At 39.4% G+C, this 21,873-nt stretch overlaps 2 protein-coding genes across 5 annotated transcripts in view; one reads left to right on the forward strand and one right to left on the reverse strand.

The window, feature by feature from the left end:
• On the reverse strand, nucleotides 1-16,166 carry glt1d1 (glycosyltransferase 1 domain containing 1). 4 transcript variants are annotated; one of them, XM_029510071.1, is made up of 12 exons: nucleotides 15,997-16,166; nucleotides 14,932-15,083; nucleotides 14,672-14,777; nucleotides 12,560-12,611; nucleotides 11,684-11,720; nucleotides 11,071-11,127; nucleotides 6,369-6,467; nucleotides 5,701-5,750; nucleotides 3,512-3,555; nucleotides 2,896-3,016; nucleotides 2,202-2,300; nucleotides 1-516 (listed from the first exon to the last, which is right to left on the reverse strand). In XM_029510071.1, the coding sequence occupies exons 2-12, from the start codon at nucleotides 14,933-14,935 to the stop codon at nucleotides 370-372; spliced, it is 816 nt and encodes a 271-aa protein (XP_029365931.1). In that variant the 5' UTR covers nucleotides 14,936-15,083; nucleotides 15,997-16,166; the 3' UTR covers nucleotides 1-369. The 4 variants fall into 4 exon arrangements, with proteins under 4 accessions (XP_029365931.1, XP_029365930.1, XP_029365929.1 ...); XM_029510070.1 differs by lacking the exon at nucleotides 15,997-16,166 and adding an exon at nucleotides 15,555-15,952 and having other exon boundaries at nucleotides 2,896-3,011; XM_029510069.1 differs by lacking the exon at nucleotides 15,997-16,166 and adding an exon at nucleotides 15,555-15,915.
• slc15a4 (solute carrier family 15 member 4) overlaps nucleotides 16,142-21,873 on the forward strand; it is a 24,610-nt gene continuing 18,878 nt past the window's right edge. Inside the window, exons 1-5 of the mRNA XM_029510068.1 lie at nucleotides 16,142-16,387; nucleotides 16,604-17,230; nucleotides 19,122-19,414; nucleotides 20,134-20,275; nucleotides 20,522-20,602. Coding sequence (XP_029365928.1) covers nucleotides 16,655-17,230; nucleotides 19,122-19,414; nucleotides 20,134-20,275; nucleotides 20,522-20,602 — 1,092 coding nt within the window. The 5' untranslated portion in view covers nucleotides 16,142-16,387; nucleotides 16,604-16,654. The remainder of the gene's footprint in view (nucleotides 16,388-16,603; nucleotides 17,231-19,121; nucleotides 19,415-20,133; nucleotides 20,276-20,521; nucleotides 20,603-21,873) is intronic.

The raw sequence follows: 21,873 nt of genomic DNA on the forward strand, positions 1-21,873 counted from the left end.
TGGACTTGTTTGCCTCTTTTATTATGCAGCATGAATAAACAGAGAACCCTTGCCTCTCATATTTTATCACAGTGCATAAATAACATTACAAGTACATTGTGATTCTCAAATACAGTGGACAAAATATATTAATAGATAGTCATTTCCATGATAGTCCTTTGGTAAAAAGTGCTTTGAAGCATAGTTTTAATTTTGCAGTTCAGATAAAACACATTTTTTGTATAGATTCTATACCTGATTTCCTAAAAAAATAGTGAATAAAGACCCCTGTGATAGTCACATGAATGCCCACAGGGTGTTTCTCTGTTCTATGTTGCTGAAGTCCCTGAGAAAGTACACCTAGTGAGGTTGAATGTCATGACCTTACACTCATTGCAGAACGTCCACTAACTGCTGGTACGTTTCTCTCTCGTGTTTCAGGCTGTGATGCTCTTCCACATAGCGTTTTCCGTTGTTCACCACTCTCTCTCTCAACTCATGGTCTGACAGCAGCCTCTGAGACTGATGCACGAATTCCTGGCGGGGATAAATGCAAAATGAGTCTCAATTACTGCCAAATGCCACTTAAAGCTTGTCACTGAAGTTTTTTTTTTTTTTTTTATTATAAAAGAAAATCCACGGCACGATAACAGAACTCAGATAAAAGCCTTTGTGCACTGTTTAGTAAATGTCTATACATTGCCAAAAGATGGAGATATGTGCCTCCACACCCAGATATGTGTGTCCAATGGACCTTTTCAGTCTGTCCTAATAGCTGCTTCTTCCCATTTGCTTATGAAAAAAACAAACAACCAACCAAAAAAAAAAAAAAAAAAAACCAAAACTATTAAGCTGTGCAGGTACATGGGAAGTGAATGGGGATAACATTTAGACAATTAATAATGAGCAATGGTGCTGCAGCTGTAGTTTACCTACACAGCATCCTAAATCTTTGTTCATTGGATATCCAATCAGACTCAGAGAGGACTCCAACAGAATGAAGCTAAATTGCCTTAAAGTGTTCCTGCAACATAGCAGCCAACACTGACTGCAGGAAAGAGCCAATGGGCATACACAGTTTTAGCCACTGACAGTCAGCAGGCCACTTCACTTCACTCAAGTGATGTGATTATGTCTGGAGAGGCTCTTGGTAGGAAACAGCTCTTCTGTATGGCCATATGAGAGCTATAAATCCTCAGCAACAGGATTAAAGCTCAATTTATGAGCAGCATGCTTATAATCACTTCACTCCTAGGGAAAATTATAGAGCCAGACAGGGAAGGCTATTTTTCTCTTTAAAGCGTGTGTTCGTTTTTTTCTGATGAATTTCTGATACGTATGCTTCTCATGTAATTACTTTGAAGGCTTACAGAAGTGCAAGTTGAGGTACTGTCAATTAGAAATCAGACAGGAGTCTAAAGCATGCAAAAGAAAAAGTCTTCTCAAAAGTCTTGTGTGTGATACACTGCAAGGAAAGTTTTGGCTGAAAGACTAGCCCTTGCTGCCCATTATTCCTGGCTGAGGTCGTTGATTTATCCAGCCCAAGTTGCTGTAAGAGCTTCCATCTGGTAGCTGAGCTGAGCTGAGCTGAGCTCACGTGACACCCCCCCCCGCCGCCGCCGCAGAGGACTTATCTTCCTTCGTCCTTACAGCAAAATCACGCTAGGGTCTTGACAGCGACATGGTCCAGCACTCTGTCAGCTGGCCTTATCCTATGGTCTTCTCCTTTCACATCAAATCTCATTAAATATCAGACTGAAGAGTTCTCATGGGGGAGTTCATTTTGTGCTTTGCTGCTTGATGCTATATGTTGCATCACTATGTGATAATGTGTTTTCTCCATCCCTGAAGGCTTCACTTTCTGATTCTAATCTAAGTACCTGAGAAGACATCAGCCCCTTTCACTATATTTTACCTACTTAGATTGGACTAATGAGAGAAATTTAAAGTACAAAGTTTTGCAAAGTGAAGTCAAGTTAGCATTTTTTTTCTTAGAACAATGAGACTTTTTAAAAGTAAACTATACAGGGGATCCACAGCTTAAGGCACTCTGAGGCAGGACTTCAATACATCTTATGAGCAGTAAGTACCTTTCTGGTCCGATGAAGTGAAAGGAGTAGATGCCATCTACAGCCTATGAGCAATAACCCAACCTAGTCAGTGTTAAAGCTTAACAGAGCTTAATGCTCATCGTGACCTGGTCATCTATTGTCACTGTATACCTGAGGAGAAGCATACAGCAGGCCAGTGAAGTCGTGTTGCACCACAGCTGCATTTCCTGGAATGTCTCTGGCTAACACAGGTACCCCGAGATCCATAGCCTGTTCAAGCAAGAGAGTTTTTAACACTCACAAGTCCAAGACTGAGATCCACATAGTAAGACAAAAGTTACCCAACCATTCTATCATTACTAAGGAAAAAAAAAAACAAGCTCTTAAGTACTTTGGAAATTATATATCCTGACCATTCTGCTCTTCAGTCCCTTAGTTCACTTACAGAATTAACAATCTGCCTCAGCTAATACCTTCAGCAGGTTGAGAAGTGAAACATGCTAACATACTAATCAGACTTTAAGCCTACTGTGGATTGTCTTAATTGACTGTTTAAAAGAGATTAAGTGGATTTGCAGGTTTTGCTCACTCAGGAATGGGAAGATAGGAGTCAAGCAATTAATTTGTGTAATTGTCCCTGAAGTAGTCTGATAGTATTGTGTCTGAGTAAAAAAAAGTGAGATGAGGACTCCTGTAAATATCCACAGTTCAAGGGCTTTAGGTGTCAAAGTCTTTTTTATAATCCTCATATATTAAATATTATTCTGTGTCACAATACGTAGGCAACAAAAAAATATGGTTTTGCAGATCGACTAGTGATTGACATTGCATCCTCCCTTCACCACTAAGCACTGAAGACGTTTACCTCCAAGATGGCTGCCGACATGCCCTCTGAGTTGGAGCTGTTGACCACAGCGAAGCACTTTTTCATGGCAGCATGTAGCTCCTGTTGGCTCCTCTCCTGGGCCAGGAAGACCCCTGCTGTTCTGCAAAAACAGTGGAAAAGCTCAGTTCTGCCTGATTCAGGGCTCACAGAGGCGTGAATGATGCTGAACAGCAGTGGCATGCCCAGGGCAGGGAACATGATTGCCCTATGTGTGAAATATACAGAGGGTCCAGGTAATGTCCTAACCAGATAGGGCAGATTCCTGGAGCACAGATCGTTGTTGTGGTAGAAAGCCCTTGGCGAAAAACTGAAAGATCACCCAAGACTTGAGGACAGGGGAACAGATAAAAAACACCCCCAAAAAACTGGAGCATCTTGGCACTCTCCGCATATCTGCATTCGGCTCACATTATGTTAAGATAGAAGTGAAGTGAATTTGTGAGGATATTTTTTTGTGCCACAAGGGAAAAACGAGGAGAAAAGGAGTTTCACATTTTTCACAGGAGCAAGATCAGATTAGATTGAAAGTTTGCAAAGTTTGATAAGGTAACTGATAAAGAAAAGAAAAGTAAACTAAACAAAACTGAAGGCTTACCTGCTGACAACGGCCTCCAGCTCAACAGTGAAGACAGGATCAATCTGAAAGCGACGGAGATTAGAAAGTCACTTTTTCTGAGCTCTGTTTTCATCAAGGAGAGCTGCAATGACTTAATGAGGAGGAGAAAATAAACTGATGGAATTAATAATTTCTATCACGAGAAAATCATTCTGTGAAAATCCTGTATTTTCAAAGATTGGGGTCAGGGTGTGGTGGGTGGCCAATCTGATTAATTGCAATGTGGGATTTGCCTGCATTAGCCTGCCCACAAAAAAGTCAAAACAGCAATTTAGGTCAAAGATGCTGCCAAGCAAGCGCCTACTTTTTTTTTTTTTTCTTTCATTTCATTGCTCACGGAATTTCTATATTGAATCTGCTTTACATGTGTGCATTAAAATCTAAGAATTTAAACTAAGAACACTTTGGTTTAATTGTGTAATCTGGGATTTAGCAACAATGGGGGATAAATGATGATAAAGGCTGTATTAACAATAACAAATGATTTAAGCACAGATTCTGCACTGCTCAAAGGTGAATCAACAAAAATGTGAGAGGAAGTTAGATGCCGCATCATTGCTTTGATTTGTCCAAGTTTTCTTGTTTTGAGACACTAGCAACACTATCTCACTCTTTTATCCTTTTAACAACAAATATGGTGCAAACGCCTGCGACCTGGAAATGGAAAAAAGCGGTTGAAGAAATGAATAAATTGTGGCAACATCTGCTACTGCATTTAGAACTATTGTAATTTTTTTGCAATAATCTTAATATTTTTTTCATTTATTTGTAATATAAAATATTCTACAGATTGTCTTGCTTGATAAAAACTAGTCACAGAGCAGCCAGATGTGTCATTTCTGACAAACTGACCTGAATTTTCCTCTTAATGACAGATGCTGTGCAGCCAGAGCGGTTATTACTTGAATGAAGTAGCTGTGGATTTATGGTGGATTCATGACAGCCTGAACAAAGCATGTCTAAGTCCAACTTCCATTTTCATTTGTACATCTTACTGTTATGTTATTAAATATAACCAACAGTGTGTATGTTTAATGAACTGTGGAGTCCCAAAATTATCAGAGGAGAAATCTGACATACAATGCAAAAACTTGTTTATCATCCCAGTAATGTATGGCTTTTCATTTCTCCGGCAAACAAATAAACACATTTCCACTGTGATTCAGGGGTGTCAAGATGAATCACACGTCTGCTTCCAGTGAACCATTTCATCAAACAACAAAGCAGAGCAGAGCACATAAGCCGCAGTAAGTCAGTGTATGAGCCCTTGGCCATGTCTAATTGAGTTGTTTTTGAGCACAACTAAAGCAGAACATACCTTTTTGCATGACACCACTGTTTGAAGTGACACTAAAACACTGTAATTTGACATCATACCAAAGCAAGTCAGGTGGAAAAGAAACAGAGAAATCAATGAGTGAGAGATTGGAAATGAGGGGAAAACAGAAAACAGATCAGCTGTAAGAGCAGAGTAAGAGCTGCTGTCGACTGGGTTATGACTTCTATTTGTAGAGCAGCATAAAAGTGCAATCAGTGCCCCCCCCTAAAAAAGAAAACAAACGAATTAACCAAAAAAAAAAAAACAAAAAAAACAAAACTTTTGCAGCACATGTGTAAAGTCTCCCTCCTCTGGAAAACTGGTTGATTTATGAATATCAAATCATTGCAGGCTTTCAGAATTCAGTGGCTTTTTTCCAATTATTTCATTTGCTTGACATGAAACCACACTGTGTGTATGTGTGCTGCTCTTGTCTTCAGGGATGACACACAGGACAGGAACATGATGGTGTGTGACAGCGCTTTATACAGGTCACTACTCAAAGGTAAGCACTCATCTGAAGCAGGAAATGCATCAGTACATCAGCCAGTCAGCCAGGTAGACAAAAAAAACAAAAAAACAAAGCAACCCCCCCCCCCCCAAAAAAAAAAAAACCAAACAAAAAAAAAAAAAAACCAAACAAAACACCAAACAAAGGGAAGAAGATTGCCATTACCTCTCAGCATTGTGCTTTTAATTCCAGCTAAACAGCTAAAGCCAGTATCTCTGCTACATCCAATTACAGGCTGCCTACATTGTCAGGGTGGCTTGTATGTAATTTCAGCAGTACAGTCACAGTACAGAGGCAAGCATGAAAAAACAAAACTCCTTACCAGATAACTGTACTTACCTTTGGCCCAATAATGACTAAAACATTCAGCGGGTTCTCACAATGCCATTCTGAAAGACACAAAATAAATCTGACTGATGAAAAAACACTGGTTTGGCAAAAAGAAATGAACATCTTAGTGCACCACCATGTTTGAATTTTGAAGCCCATGAATACTACAATTCAACTGGATTCAATTCCAAGAAATGTCCTGTTAAAATCCACACATTTGATTCTCCAATATGGATTAAACATTTAATACAGAATTTGACGCCCTCTAGCGCTGTCTTATTACCATAACTGGGTGTTATGAAAGTAAAATCTGATTGAATAAAAGACCCACTGATGCTACCAATCAGGGGGTAATTCTCCCACAGGATTTTGTCTGATGAATATAAGATAAATAAGATGGGCATCAAAAGAAGATACAGCATTAAGATAAAAAAATGTCTTTCTACATCCAATATGGGCACTCCTAAGTATCTCATTGCACTCACTCATACATTTTCAATTAACTGCAACTGGAGATATGGCAGCAGGGAAGGCCGTACCCTCTTTTAACTGATCCACTTATACTGTTGCTTCTTTACTGGTGTGTGTGCGGATAGATAGATAGATAGATAGACAGATAGCTAGATGGATAGATTGATAAATAACAAAGTGCCATCTTAAGGAATTGTATGATATACCTGAAAATATCTTCACCAGATAGAGGGGGTCCTTGACTCTTCTGATGCCACACACCAACAGAAAGACATGCAGCTCATCCACATGCTTGCTGCTTACACCTGGAGAGAAGCCAGACACAGAGAAAGACAGCGGCACAATATCAAAACACTGCATAATGAACATCCCAAGTACATCGGCAGATAATGAAAGCAATGCATCACCCAAGGTCATGGAGAAAACTCGACAGCGATGACTAATGTGCTTGCACAATTCTCTGATCAGAGTTGTAATGCTCAAAAGGGAAACAGTCTGAAAACATTGCAAGGTTGCAGCCTAATCAGTGTGTAATACAGCGTCCTAACTAAAAAGCAGGAGCATTAGTTCAGTGTTAAAATGAGCTAACTTGACATCATGCAAACAATATCAAATGCTTTGTGGAACCGCACTTTAATGAGAGAGACAGGGCCAGTAAAATGACTCGCAGATCATCCGGCTTTCAGAATCAATCCGGAGATTAGTCAGAAACTGGCTCCCATACAACTTTATTCACTGCCAACCATGACTGTACAGCACCTCACCTTCTAAAGACAGAGGATGAAAGAGCCCTGCACTGTTATCGAGGGCAGCATACATCTGATTGGCACCCTCGCATTTTTCCACAATAAGTATCTTCTAATGAACTCCGAACTGATGATTGCTTTACACTGTATATTGTCAGGAGGTTTACATGGGAGGTGGACCCAGAAGTAAAGCTGCACTTAAATTGAGCTTAACTAGACTGTGAGTCTGCAGTCCTGTGGGGTTGTACTTGCAATCCATCATAAACTTGTTGAGATATCTAAGTCTGTGCCAAATTGATGGGCCAAATCACCAAACAAGAACAGTTATATTTCATAGATTTAACTTTCCCCATGTGGAACAAAGAAACGAAATAAGTGAAGAGGCCATTAAAGCCAATATGGCAGGGTCTTTACACTTTAGACAATACTCATGTAAATTCGAAACAAGGTTGGTGTAAAACAACATCATTAAGATCTAAAGAACCAATAGAATAAAATGACTCGATGTAAACACAAACAAATGTTGTTGAAAACCATTTAGAAAATGACACACAAACAGACAACAGCACGTGTTTCAAATGTAGTGACTATCGAGTGAAATCCCCTGCTGCCAGATAAGTCCAGATCAGGAGGCTGAGGCAGCTCTTCTAATGCTACTAAAGAGCATCTTAAAATGACAGCAGGTAGTCTGACCACTGACCCTGATCCGAGTAGCCGATTGTCAAAAAAAGCTCTTCAACTGTGGGAGATATCGGACTTCCTTGCATTGATTCACAGGATGAGCAAGCACACTGGCTAACATAAACACCCATATCACTACCACAGAGTAGGGGGGAAAATAATGGATCATTGCTGGAATTACACTACAGCACAGACCTGTCAAAACGAACATGAAATTCAAAGAAATAAACAACGCCTTTGGACCTGAGCTGCTATTCATCTTTCCCCAGGGGAGAAAAACAAATTGTGCAAATCATCTGTTGTGCCAGCAGCAGTCTTTTCCTCTCTTTGCAGTTCTGTGAGTTGTGTGCAAAACACACTTTTGTTCGTTTGCCTTTGATTTCAGAGGGGCATTTGAAACAATCCCGAATACTTTAATCAGTTTGTGTGTGTCTATCTCTGTGTGCATGGATGTGGGCGCACATTTCTATCTGAACAGCTCCTTTTAATCTGTTGAGTGGCACAGGGTGACACAAAGAGAGCAGAGTCTGCAGGGTGTAAAAAAAATGATAACATCTCAATGGGAAAAAAAAAAAAAAAAGGAATATAACTAAATTTGGTATCAATTTTGAAGAGGTTGGATAGTTTGTATACAAATTGGCTTTGCAAGCCACAAATGTGTGAGGTCAGACACAGTTGCACAATTTCTTAATCTTTGACAATAGGAAAAGCACAGACAGTGCTTTTAATTACTTTAAGTAGTACAATGTAGTTTTTGTCAGTTGCTTGATATTTATGATGTGTATTTTAGTTAACAACCAATTGTACTGGTGGAAATGCACCAACATCAGGCAGAAAGTTTAGGCAATGAAGCAGCATTTTGATACAGAACAACACATACCAAGCTGTACCAAACAATAGTAGCAGATTTTTGCTGCAGTTTCACTGTGTGCTTGTTTAGTTCTGTTGTAAAAAAATCACAACAGGAAAAAGTACGTAGTGGGTTCAAACATTCAACAGACACTCAATTTCATTTTAAATATAAGAAAAATAATAAAATCACAGGAACACAGGGTGGATATCTGTGTCTGTGTGCAACTTAACACCTTGCAATATCAGATATCAATCAAACCAATGAAATGTAATGTAACTTTTTTTTTGTTTCACTATTGGGGGGGGCATTAATTGAATTACAGATTCCAAATCTTTTTTGCCTGAAGAAACAACCTTTGTCATTGTCTGGGTTTTCCCTTTTCAACAGTGCAACAACACTGTACTTAATGAGTGGACACCCCACCTTTTTATACAGCCATCCTTGTGGCCAGGTAATGTTTGACCCTGAGGACAACGCAAGGGTTAACACACTGTTCCTGCTTTGCCTTTTTAATGATATATTAATAAAGCCACTTTGCTGAAAGTGTCATGTGTAGTTTATTCAGCATCAATCATCTGAGGTCCAACTGGACAAGGTGACAACAGACTGCCTGCTTGTTTGCCCATCATCTGCCAGTGATGTAAAGTCTCACTGCATATGACTCAGGGCTCTTTTTCTCATGTACAGCATCCCCTTAACCCCACCTCATGAGCCGCACAGCGGGGGACACAAACAACATAAGACTGAATTCCTTTCATAGAGTGACAGCTTCTGGATTGCAGTGCTGAAGTTGGTGCCTTAGCAGGGTATATGAAACCCAAAGGATGATTAGTGACACACATACAGTATAGTCATGTGTCTTCAAGAATGCAGGAGGAGTTGCTTTGCCTCTTTCATATTCTGAAGTGTTTTTTTTACGTGTGCTTCTGCCACACTCGACGGTACCAAATACATTTATTAACAGCTTCATACCTTCTTTAATTTTCCAATTTTGCTATTTAGTAATGATAATTGATGTCACACCAGATGGAGGTATGAAAACGTACAACTTGTAGCCAAGATCTGGGAGGAGACAACACACATATAGGATAGTGCCCCCTACTGTGCTGGGAGTGTGTGTGAAGAAAAAAAGGAGGATGCGAGCTGACAGGAAAGAATACAGGTTCCTGGAGGAGTCACTTCTGTCAAGACTGCACTGGCTTGTGCGTTTTTAGGAAAACATAAGTGAAGCAGTTGAAACTGATAACTAAAGAAGACACACTGATTAATCGAGATTTAAAAATAGGACTAATTACTAATTACTGAGAGAAATTACAGCCGTGACAACCTAAAGACAATTATACAATGATTAAAAACTTTTCATTCTTAACACAACCCACAAAAATCAAATTCACAACACAAGGCTGCAGGATCAGTTGTCATATCCTTTGATTAAGTCTCAGCTCTCCAGTTTGAGGTCAGCTTCACTAACCCCTGATTCGCACAAATGCAATAAAAATTCAGATAATTTGTTGACACCGCAGCAAGAGAAGGAGAGAGCTGACTTGTGTTTTATGATGTATCTAACGTAGCTCTATAGAAAATGACTCACACACATTAACACCTCAAACAACACATATGCAGAAAGTGGAACAATGTTTATAGCTCTATAGACAACTATGAGTCAATTTACAGCTCTTTCATCACATCTGAGGAAAACAGCAGCAGTAGTGACTCCCAATTCAAATATAGCAAATGGGAAAGAAACTGCAGGCAATTAGAATTCATTGCACTGGTCGTGAAGCATGGTGAAAAATGGCCCTGGCTGGAGGGTTATAAATCAACTGTAGTCAACTGTGCTCTCTGAGAACACTAATGCACCTGAGATGGACATCATCTTGCAATGCCCAATTTAGTCCAGGCTGTTTGTGGGGAATATGCTGGGTGTTACTGCATATTTACTCAGCAATAGCTGAAGGCTGCAGAAGTGAAGGGGGGAAGGCTAGATATGTGGGATTCTGCCCAAAACTCTAGCTTCCCTGATCACCACACTGCATATAACATAGCACAGAATAAATGTATGCTCTTGGAACCTCTTAGATGTTGGGAGCGTGGAAAGAAGAAAAAGATTGATTGCAGCCTGCAGAGTTTCATGTATTGCAAACTGTTACAAATATGCGGCATGGCTTTGTGTATCTGGTTAGAATGACAGTATTAATCCCATTTTACAGGCAAGCTTGAATCGCTCTACATCTTATTGCCTCAAACATTGTATCCAACACCTGTCTCATTAAAGACTTGAGAAAAGGTAGGCCAGTAGGCTGCTTTATTTGTTCCCCCAAGGTGGATTTGGTTTGCACAAATATCCCCACTGTATTTTGAAATATTTTCTTAACCTGATAAGGCACAACTTGTAAAGGGCAGCATCTGATCTAAATTGTCCGTAGGTTTGAGTGTGAGTGGCTGTGTGTTGGCCTTATGATGAACTGGTGACCTGTCCAGGTAGTCACTGGTACAGGGTGTACTCTGGGTGAGCTCAGAATAGATTTCATTAAGAAATATTTTCTTTTCAAGGTATAAATTAGTAAATGTGAGAACTGTGTCAACAGCAGCTGGGATAGCAACTAACTAATGAAGTTATAACAATACCTGAGCTCCTCAAGAATTCAGACCAGCAGAATTTCTCACTCACTTCCGTCTGGATGCCTGCAAAATAATCACAGATAAATACAGGGCACATCAGCCTTTGCAGACATGATCTAATGCACGTTGATCAAAGGGGCTTTTAATCAATAAACGAGTAACTCCAAAATAGTTTATATGAAACCTCCCATTGTAAATTATGCCTCAAGCAATACACAAATTGAACCTCTTAAAAGTAAAACAAACAAAATAGATTTGATGAGCTTGAAATAATTTTGTGTGGTCAATGTAAAAAGCATTTCATAGTGATCACTATCTGGTGACAAGCATAAAAAATGAGCTGTCACTGGACTGGGCTCAGCCGTGCAGCTGGCCCAAGGCTCTTCTCTAATCTGTGAAGGGACACTATTTGCCAAACAAGCCTACTGGTGGGAAACAACATGGAAGAGTGATTTGGGTTGCACTACATGGCACATTGGCCAATGGCAAGAGCAAATACAACTCTGTACTCCAGACAGTACGATAATGGAGGAAAAAATGTCAAAGCTGATTAATGTAACACTTCAATGGTTTGGGGATGCACAACATCAGGCGTCGATATTCATCCTGCAGAGCTTACCTTGGGGTTGGACATAGATTTTGCCACTGTTGGATAGCTTAAAAGGAGAGAAAGAATATAAAATTCTGGTTAGAATGGATTCAGAAATGGAAACACTTGAGTGTTTTAAATCAATCAGAAATTGTAGGCAGGATTTGTTTATTCAAATTAGACTTGAATTGATTTGATTTTCTTTTTCTTTATGTCGGAGAAATAACCAATTAATGCTTTTTGTGCTCCAAACATATTCAGGGGAAATCAAAACTTTAAAAAAGAGTCATGAAAGCAGTTGCTAAGATAATGTGTGTGCTACAAAATAAATCAGAGGGGATGGAGAGAAAATTGACTGGATGTTATCACACTAGATCCATTCTCTATGTGTGTTTTCTGTCACAATAAAAAGCGTGGCAATGCCTCTCAGTGCCTATCCTGTCTGCCTGCTGTCAGCACTAAATGGCAGAGATAAAGCATGCCACTCGCCTCAATCTACAGCCTACAGCAGGAATCTAATCTGAGAATAAAACACACTAATATTGTTTTAATGCCAAACTACTATGGACAGGGCTTGCTATTGTGTTTGTGCAGTAAAAGCCCTTCTGTTGTATTTATTGAAGCTGTCAAGCTGCTGCTGTCTATTGAAGTGCAAACAAAAAACTTTTGTTCTCACTATTAATTTTAGCTCCTTACTAACACATGGGTCAGTGTGTATAAATTTGGGGGTTGGCCGCAGTATTGCAGCAAATACATTTGAACAACAACAACAGTAAGACAAATAGTATTAATAGCACAAATTAGCAACATAAGAAACCGACGTAAACATGCAATAGGCATCAATGCTTAATCAGTGTAATCAGTGTAACTATTATATGGGTGTATTATGTTACAGAAGAATCATACCAGGAATAATTCTGCCTCTTTCTTCATTTTGTCAGTAAACGCAACCGCGAACCTGATCAAAGAAATATCAAAACAAAGCAAAAACATGCAAACAAATAGGTTTGTTGTCATCACTGTAATATATTCGAAAAATTCAATATAAATACAATTACAATACAATTATGAGCACCTTATCAACCTGTTTTGTTACTATCCATTAAATTGGTTGTTTGCACCGGAATGTTTAAAATCTTTCTCCACCTCTCTCACAACATATTTAAATCCATTCAATTTGTCAAAAATGGACAAAATACAACAAAGAAATTTAAAGATTCGTCTGACTGATAGCATTATGTTTTTTTTTTCATATTTTCAAACCTATCATAATAGTATCATCATGTTTAATCTATTTTAGCCGCCAAATTGTGTAGCAAAAATAAACAAGCATCTGTATTAATAAAACACCTCTCCAGACTGAATACATATAAGGAGGACAACTGGCTCACGAGTTGAAGTCAACATACATCAAGATGAATACATCAAGAACACGAAGCATTGAGCAATGTATAGAAATAAACTGTGGGGAGATAAAAATTTTCTCATACAGTATGCAAGCTTCTATTAGTCAGTGGCCAGATGGGTTCAGGGTGGTGGCTGAATTTTATGATCAAGGTTTGGGTGAAAACACGACGACACTGGGATCCTCTTAGATTTACTAAAGAGATGCCCTACCATCTATTTTCGCCATAATGGTAACAGACTCCAGGATCTTGTGCCAGGGCAAAAGATGAGGTATTGATATGCCTCTGTGCAGATACATTTTTCAATGTTAAAGGGGAGGAGACAACACACCACTTGCACAACTGGGGTTGGCTTGCATGTGCTCAACTTCATTCCTTCATGCCAGTACTCCAGGCACCACCACAGATAATTCAAACATTTATTAAAACTTTGTAGCAAACTTTGTAGCAAAATATTGAAATATAAAAAAAATACTACAAGTACTATTTCTATATTCAATTTGGTTACCTTTGCAGTGATTTATGGCAACATTTCATTATTCAATTGATCACATCCGTGACAATAATTCTTTGGTCAGCTTGGAACTCTTTAACATATATGTTAGTATGTCTAAGACTAAGAATCACATGATTAATGAAATAAGAGGATGGCTTGATTCCATATTTAGAGGTATAAAGAATCACATTTACTTCCTGCTCAATCCAGGGTGATGATGTCTGCACCAGCCCTCTATAAAAGAAAGTGATTAGAACATGTTGTGATACATTGTTAATATCAGGACTAACAATCAATGCACCATCTATCTGCTACCTTATAACAGCAGGGCAGTCACAGGCATATGTGATAACAATAATGATTACATTTTAATGTTGCATAAAAGCCAAGTCACTGGATGAGTGTGCACAATAACATCTATGCACATCAAAATCGGGTACTCATAATTAATGTTATGAGCCGCATCTGTACTTCTGATGAATATAACTGCTTTTCTCTTGCTAATCAAGGGGAACGTGTGATAGGACCAATAATGGCATATGAATGTGGAAGGGTCAAGTCAATAACTTTTCAAACCACGACTTTGTACGTGAGAAAAACAAAAAAAGACCTCACCATCAAAAGATCAATACATCAAACTTGAAAGTAATGCTACAGACAGACACATTGTACCCCCTCTACTTTTGCATCTTTGTGTAGAAAGATTCATCCTGCAGCAGGATAGTGGTTCCAAGCACCTCAAACCCTTGAGAGATCTACTTGAAAACCAAAGACAACCAAAGGTTTTACACCACAGTCACCTGACCTCAGATTTATGTGAAGATTTATGTGGAAAACTGAAGATGGAAAATGCACTGCGATGTCACAAAAAGCTCTTTGGAAAATTGTCATATTGTGAGCTACAGCAGTTTGTACACTTGCAAACTTGTATATTTGAATGTTGTTTTTAAGATATTAGTATTGCATTGGGATTCAATGCAAAATAATTATTATATTTATTGTGAAATCATTTATTTCCTTAGAAATATTAATAAAAAGGATATTACAGAAAAAAAAAAACAATTGGTAGCTTTTTGGAATGAAATGGTTCAAAACAGCAGTTTGAGGAAACATCACCTGGCTTTCCGTAGCACCTGCTCCATAACCACACGCTTCTGTTCAACTTTCACATCTTCATTTATGTCTGTTCCGCCAAATATGACGCCGAATGGCACTTGGACGTCTATTGTAAAGGTTAAACATAAAAGAGAAAGGTTCTAACATTTAGTCACACCGTAGCTGTGCGCTTCCAGGTCTGTAATGGCACCGCAAATGACTGGAAATATGTAGGCTACAGTAGCTAAATGAACAGATCATATGACAGAAAGAACGTTTACCCATGAGGAGTCTGCCTGCTCTGTACAGATGAATGGCCAGGGCACCCTCAAATGGGGGATGCTGACATACAAGGTTGGCCACTTCAGCAGGTGACTGAAATTCTGCCACATCTCTGAGCTCACAAGTGTGTCCTGCTGACTCAATGTGAGACCTAGAAATCAGAGAAACATGTGGGTCAGGAGCTGGGAAGAAGTCACGAGTGGTTAAGCAAACACTGAAACTAACTCAGGTATCGCGATTACAAGCGACCGAAATGAGCTTCCTCAGAAGCCTTAGAGATAGGATAAGGAGCTCAGAGTAGAGCCGATGCTCCTTTGCATTGAGAGGGGCCAGTTGAGGTGGTCCGGGCATCTGGCAAGGATGGCTCCTGGGCGACTCCCTTGGGAGTCCAGCTGGGAGGAGGCCCCGGTGCTGACCGAGGACCAGGTGGAGAGAGCATATTGTTATCTCTCCACTCTGGACTGGGAACGCCTCGGGATCCCCCATTCAGAGCTGGTCGATGTGGCCGGGGTACAGTAAGGCAGGTAGTTTCAGACCAGCGGCTTAACTTTCGATATCCCTGGTTATCTAACATTTAGCTGCAGCTGTTGTAGCTAGCTACACTTAGCAAGAAGCAAATTACCTTATTCTGTCAGCTGTTGTGTGGTTCCCTGTTTTAGGACTGAGACAGGCAAGAAAGAGTAATTTCATGTCTCCACCAAAAGACTGAGCTAACTGCTCAACATGTGCACATTAACGGACACCAAAGGGAATGGCGCAGCAAGCCGAGCTTCTGGATGCAGTTTTTTTGGCTTGCTAAGCGGAGCTCTCGTATTTCCTGGACCCATGCCGGTGGTGCATGTTAGGCGTTGGGCATTGCTAGCAGCTAGCTCCATAGTTGGCAGCAACACGCCTGAAATGTTTACAAGTCCGTCTGCTATATGTTCCCCTGGAAACACGTCGCTGTAGTTTATAAACATACACAGTATATTTCGTATAGACAATTTAGCCCATTTCGGTTTTTTGCCCGCTACAACTTTAATGTAGGAACCTATCTGAGATATTAGAGTAGATCCAGAACATACTTCTGTCTCGTGACACGGCTGCCAACGCCGAATCAGTTGTGATTTGGATAATAAAAAAAAAGAAAACCGCACAAACGCTTCCCTCTCTCGGTGGTACAACGTCCGCGTGAACGGAACTAACTGTCAAATCACATGGACCGGCCGTCTGCGCAGGAACACGACGTCCCGTTCATTTTAAGATCGTCTCCGGGGAAATGCAAGCGTGACAGTTGTGTTGACTGAGTTATGTGTCACGCGATAGTACTGTGACTGTTTTGCTGTTGTTGACTTACAGTTCTCCGTTGATGAAGTGTCGATTTGAGACGAGATAAAGTAAATATTTAAGCGGTACATGTTATCTAGCTTCATGGAGATAACGAGGACGCCAGGGCAGTTTTTCAGTTCCGTAAAGGTAACGTAAAAACCAAACTCTAAACAAGTGCTAATTGTGCTAAAGCTAGGTTAACACTTTTAAAAGTGCCTGTGGTACATGCGATAAGGAAAGGGACTCTGCTTGGACTATTCACATATCGTGACAGTACTGTGGCACAACTAACTGTTTTTCGGTGTACAAATGGATGACAACGCTTGGTTAACCCGTATAACTTACTTTGTGTTTTCCTCTCAGGTTTGAACTCTTGGTAATCAGCAGGAACCTAAGCCACTAAGTCTGTTGAGAATGGCTAACAACAGGGATGCCAGTGAGAGCACACCTCTTTTGGACTCATCTGTGAGCAGCCCCTCACCACCACCAGTTTTCCTGGGAAGAAGACTGGCATGTGCTGCCATCCTTCTGGCAGAGTCTTTAGAAAGGATTGCCTTTTATGGCATCACATCCAATCTGGTTCTTTTTCTCAATGGCAGTCCTTTTTATTGGGAGGGCACTCAGGCAAGTCAGGCACCTCTGGTGTTCATGGGAGTTACTTACCTGATTTCACCTTTCGGAGGTTGGTTGGCAGACGCCTACGTTGGGAAATTCTGGACCATTGCTTCAAGTTTGATCCTATATCTGGCTGGCTTGCTTTTTTTCCCTTTCATTTCAAATAACGACACCAGGATCTACCTATGTGGAGAAGAGGTGGCATTTCCCGTGCAACCTGCTGAATGTCTGAGCACAAACAGTACCCCTCCAAGCAATGTAACCTGCCCTGTTCGTGCCCCGTATTGTGGCCCGATAGTCTATACTGGACTCTTTTTAATTGCATTGGGTGTGGGCACTGTGAAGTCAAACATCACTCCCTTTGGAGCAGATCAGGTACAGTATGGACATTATTTCTTTCAATTACCAAAATCTCTGTTAAATAAATGTGTAAATTTTTTTTTTTGGTTGTTTGTATGTTTATTATTATTTTTCTCATGTAGACGTGTAAGATTTGGTGTGCAGTGTGAAGTCATGGTTGTCAGACATATGATGGGTTTTCTACAGCACCGTAACATTTCACTTAAATATGCATTCCTTCGATCATCATGGTCAGACATTGTACTCTATAATACAGGGTAACTAACAACCCTTCTGTTTTTTACTTGTATAAAAACAGTGACAAACATACAGGAACTATGCTGTTAATGGCAAAGGACACGGCACATCAAGCAGTTCAGTGACAAAATAATAAGCATCAAATCATACGGAGGACCTGTAAGAAGCAGTTTAATAAGTAGGAAAGTTCATCAATGTGATCATTGTTTCTCACAGTAATCGAATCAGGAATGCATTAAGCCTTTCAAAGAGGACTGGCAGGGGGAGTATGCTTTGCACTTGATCCCACTACACTCAATACAAGATTTTCATGTTCCTGTCAATGCTCCTTTTGATTGCGTTCATACACAGCATGTACAATGTCAAGCCCAATCCATATATTGAACGAAAGCAAAAGAGAAAAGGCCTTTTACTGCAACGCACAAGCTAAAGCAGCATTACTTATTTGCAACGTTTTTATTTATTCCAGATATATTATAAGTTCAAAGACAACTCTAAAGCACCAAATTAATCAGTAATACTTTCCTCTAAGTGCTAGAAATGAAATTCATCACTTGATATCAGATTTTTACCCATTCATGCTCTTTTAGCAGAAATAAAAGATATTTATATTTGAAATTGCTCAGTTTCTGTAAAATGTCCTGCCTTGACATGAATAAAGACCTGGGGGAACACAACTACTTACTCTGATTGATCTTGTGTCAAAAGTAAATGTAGAAGCAACAAAAGCCAAATTACCTCCTATGTGTATTATTGTAAAATGTGTTATAGTGCAGTTGCGGGTAACTTAGGACAGTCAAGTGATTTTGTTACTGATGCTGCAAAAGTGCAGTGAGGGACCCCAGAAAGATTTATGCTTAGCATTGCCTTGAGAATGCCGTGACATTATCTCCCCAATTGTTAATTTTAGCTCTACTGCTGCATCTTTTCTGCTCATTTGTAAAAGTCATATCCACTTCATCACACACTGATAAAATCTTTTCCTCCACAGGGACAACTGCATGTAGAACGGCCCAGTGCCACCATGAGAAAAATACTATGTGTCTTCATAGATGTATAACTGAATTTATTGCAGTTTGGGTAAGCTAATGGTGTAGGCTTTTAGTCATGGTAAATTCCGTAGGAATAGTCAAAACCGCTTTAAGAGGATGAAAATTAAACACAAGATTGCCTTTTATTTTATTATATTTCATTTCTCCCCTCAGAAAAAAAAATCCCCCCTCTTTTGGAGTCTTATAAATTTTTTTTACCAATTTCCTGTCCCTATAACACTAGACACAGATGTTTTAGCCTGTTTCACTGTTAGTTTCACCATGTGATCATTGTTCCTCTTTGTCAGTGCAGATTGTCTTTTTTCTGTTCTGTGTCCAGTTGGTATTTGTAGAGCATGTTTGTGCACTCATGTAACTGTTCGTCAAATGCAAAAGATTAGGTCATTTTGGAGTTAATTGCCAAATCTCTGTGGCAACTTTCCTATCAAACTGCTCATGACCAGACTTCTTTTATACTGTAGCTGACGAAGGCAGTTGGTTGACAGTTAAACAGTTGTGACACAGCTGTAGTTTGCATAGGGTTCAGGGTCTTTTCCTTTAGATTACTGAATCATGTAATTTTTTTTTAATAATCTCCTTTTGTGCATGTGTTTTCCTGCTTCTGTATGTGAATTCAGGTCAAAGACAGGGGACCGGAGGCCACGCGAAGATTTTTCAACTGGTTCTACTGGTGCATTAATTTAGGAGCCATCCTGTCTCTTGGAGGTGTGGCCTACATCCAGCAAAATATCAGCTTTGTGGTTGGCTACACCATCCCAGCAGTGTGCCTCGGGGTCTCTTTCTTGGTCTTTCTCCTGGGCCGAACTGTTTTTATTACCAAACCTGCTGATGGCAGCGCCTTCACAGATATGGCCAAAATCCTGAGCTTTGCCTGTTGGTCTAAAAAACCAAAGGAACCTAATGTCCTCCGGTGAGAATCACATGTCACTGCTATTTGTCACTCAGTTTCAGACATCTCCTCCTGATAGGAAATAGATGGCATAAAGGTTTTTGGCAGACAGTGGTAAAATATCCACTGACTTATAAACAGCATCTTCACAATAACTTGGGTGAAGCAAAGCATTCATCAGTCTCAATGGGAAAGCTCTTTCCGACAGTTTTCAATCTTTCAGTTCATAGCAGAGTTCAGTTGGATGGTGACTGATCCAGTGGAATAACACACACAGTTGTTGTTGATAGACCTTTATGTTAAAGCCTCTTTTGATCTCCTGTATAATTCTCTTTTTTTTTCCACTGGCATTCATCTTCATTCCCTGTAGTGAGAAGTTATTCTGAAGTGCAGTTACTTAACTTTGAACCAAAGTAGCACAATTGGTTCAAAAACTTGACATTGAATATTTTAAGTTGGACAATCCTATAGCCTTTCAAGAATTTCTTATTAAGGCATTTTCTCCTGAGATGGGGATTATAAGCTTTAAAATAAAGTTTCTTTGCTGTCTAGAAGTGCTGTTATTTAGGAGTGAGATGTTCATGAAAAGGCTGATTAATTCTCACACTCCAAGAGTTCAAAATAATTCTAATATATTCCTGATGTATTTATGTGTTTATTTTTTGCTGTCAATCACAGTGCACTTCCAAATTGCATTTTAAAGGTTATTTTTCTTTTTTTCTTTTTCAATTCCCATGAAGCAACAAACCAACACTACTAGACACTGCCAAAGTGACCTATGGAGGTAAATTTCCTGAGGAGAAGGTAGAAGAAGTTAAATCCCTGGTGAAAATCCTCCCAGTCTTCTTTGCCCTTATCCCATACTGGACTGTGTACTTTCAGGTACAATCAACTCGTTTTTCATTGAATAAAAATGTATGAACCATTTTTTTCACATCAGATGAAAAATCTGAAGAAATTTAATATGCAATATGAGCTCCCTGGATGAATATATGCACGTGTTAATATAAGGGAAGATTATTTTCCAATTCAATATTGGAGAAGAATGGTTCCACACCAGACACCCTGGTGATCAGAAATTGGAGAAATGTTTCATGCTGGAACTTTAATCTTCTTACTGTGATGCAGATGCAGACAACGTATGTGCTGCAGGGCCTCCATCTGAGGATTCCTGATATTTCCTCGAACAACACTGCTGACTCCAACAAGGTAACCTAAAGTGGACACCTAGTCAGTCCAAGTAGTTGTTGATTGTTTATTTAAAAGATTGCATCAGGATTTGTTGTTTTTATATCAAACAACTACAGTGCAGTATAAATTTGTTGCCTTAAAAATACAAGTGTGGAGCTCTAACCTGCTTCCACATAAGAAGGTTTGAACTAGATTTTTCACTGCTGAAACTAAAGGAGTTAGTAGGTCACTGACACAATGGTAGACAACAGCTGGAGGCAGCAGCAAAGGTTGGTAATGCCTTTGGGATTAAGTCCGAATTTTACTTCACAGACAAATCTGGCAGATTAGCAACCTGGCTGTGATTGTCTCTCTCCATACAGTAGCCCCTCCTCTTGACTCCTCCTGACGAGTGCCGCTGTCTTACAAGTGTCTGACAGACTACATGTTCACTTCTGACTGAATTCTCCTTGCTTCCTTCTCCTGATACACAACTCTGGAAAAATCAAAGCTTTAAAAAAAAAAAAAATAGGAATTTGGAATCGACTAGAAAGTAAAGTATGTTCAGCACAGAGGTTCTGCTTTTTGAACAGGCTCACTGGGGCTGATGTGCAAGTGTACTAATTTAATGGAAATGTGAAGTGAAAAACTTGCCTGTAAACCATACAATCTACTCTAGTGTTACATCATTCGCACACACACGTGTGTGTTTATATACTTTCACAACAATAATAATAGTATAATAATGTATAGTAATGATAATGCAATTTAACTGGTTTGACATAATTTGGGTTGCCCTTATTTCATTGAGTGCAAATTTTTTTAGGAATTGGCTTTCTCTCTTCTTTTTTTTTTCTCCTCTAGCATATCAAAAACAGAACTAAGCGTTTCTGCCTTGACTATTCTCAACATCAAAAGGGAAGTGAGATTGGATGCTTCTGTGAGTTGCTCTGCACCTCACCTGTCCCGTTTTTTTTTAACCTAAACTGAACAAAAACAGAGTCGCTACTAGTGATAAGTGGAAATGGACGGCACATGCTTTATTATTATTATTATTATTATTATTATTATTATTATCTGATTATTTCCTGACATAACCAGTCTATTGTAGTGACATGTATTGTGCCTGCTGGTATATTAGTTTGAATTACACAGCACTTTTCAATTGATTTTTAGTACCTTTTTAATCTATTTGTAGGCCTCCTGTTGTGCCGTGATTTTATCCTCTTAAGATGCTCAGTATAAATAACCTTTTCTTTTTCATCTCTTGTGATTCATGATGTGGAGTATGTATGCATATGGTACATGTG

This window comes from Echeneis naucrates, chromosome 9 (assembly GCF_900963305.1).
Source record: "Echeneis naucrates chromosome 9, fEcheNa1.1, whole genome shotgun sequence".
In the NCBI taxonomy this organism is placed as follows: Eukaryota; Metazoa; Chordata; class Actinopteri; order Carangiformes; family Echeneidae; genus Echeneis; species Echeneis naucrates.

Excerpts from the sequence above, each read along its gene's own strand:
- glt1d1 (XM_029510069.1), bottom strand. The coding sequence starts at position 15,622 with ATGAAATTACTCTTTCTTGCCTGTCTCAGTCCTAAAACAGGGAACCAC. Across the intron at positions 11,721-12,559 it reads AAGAGGCAGAATTATTCCTG|CTATCCAACAGTGGCAAAAT; the intron begins GTATGATTCTTC and ends TCTCCTTTTAAG. Across the intron at positions 5,751-6,368 it reads TCTGGTGAAGATATTTTCAG|AATGGCATTGTGAGAACCCG; the intron begins GTATATCATACA and ends TGTGTCTTTCAG.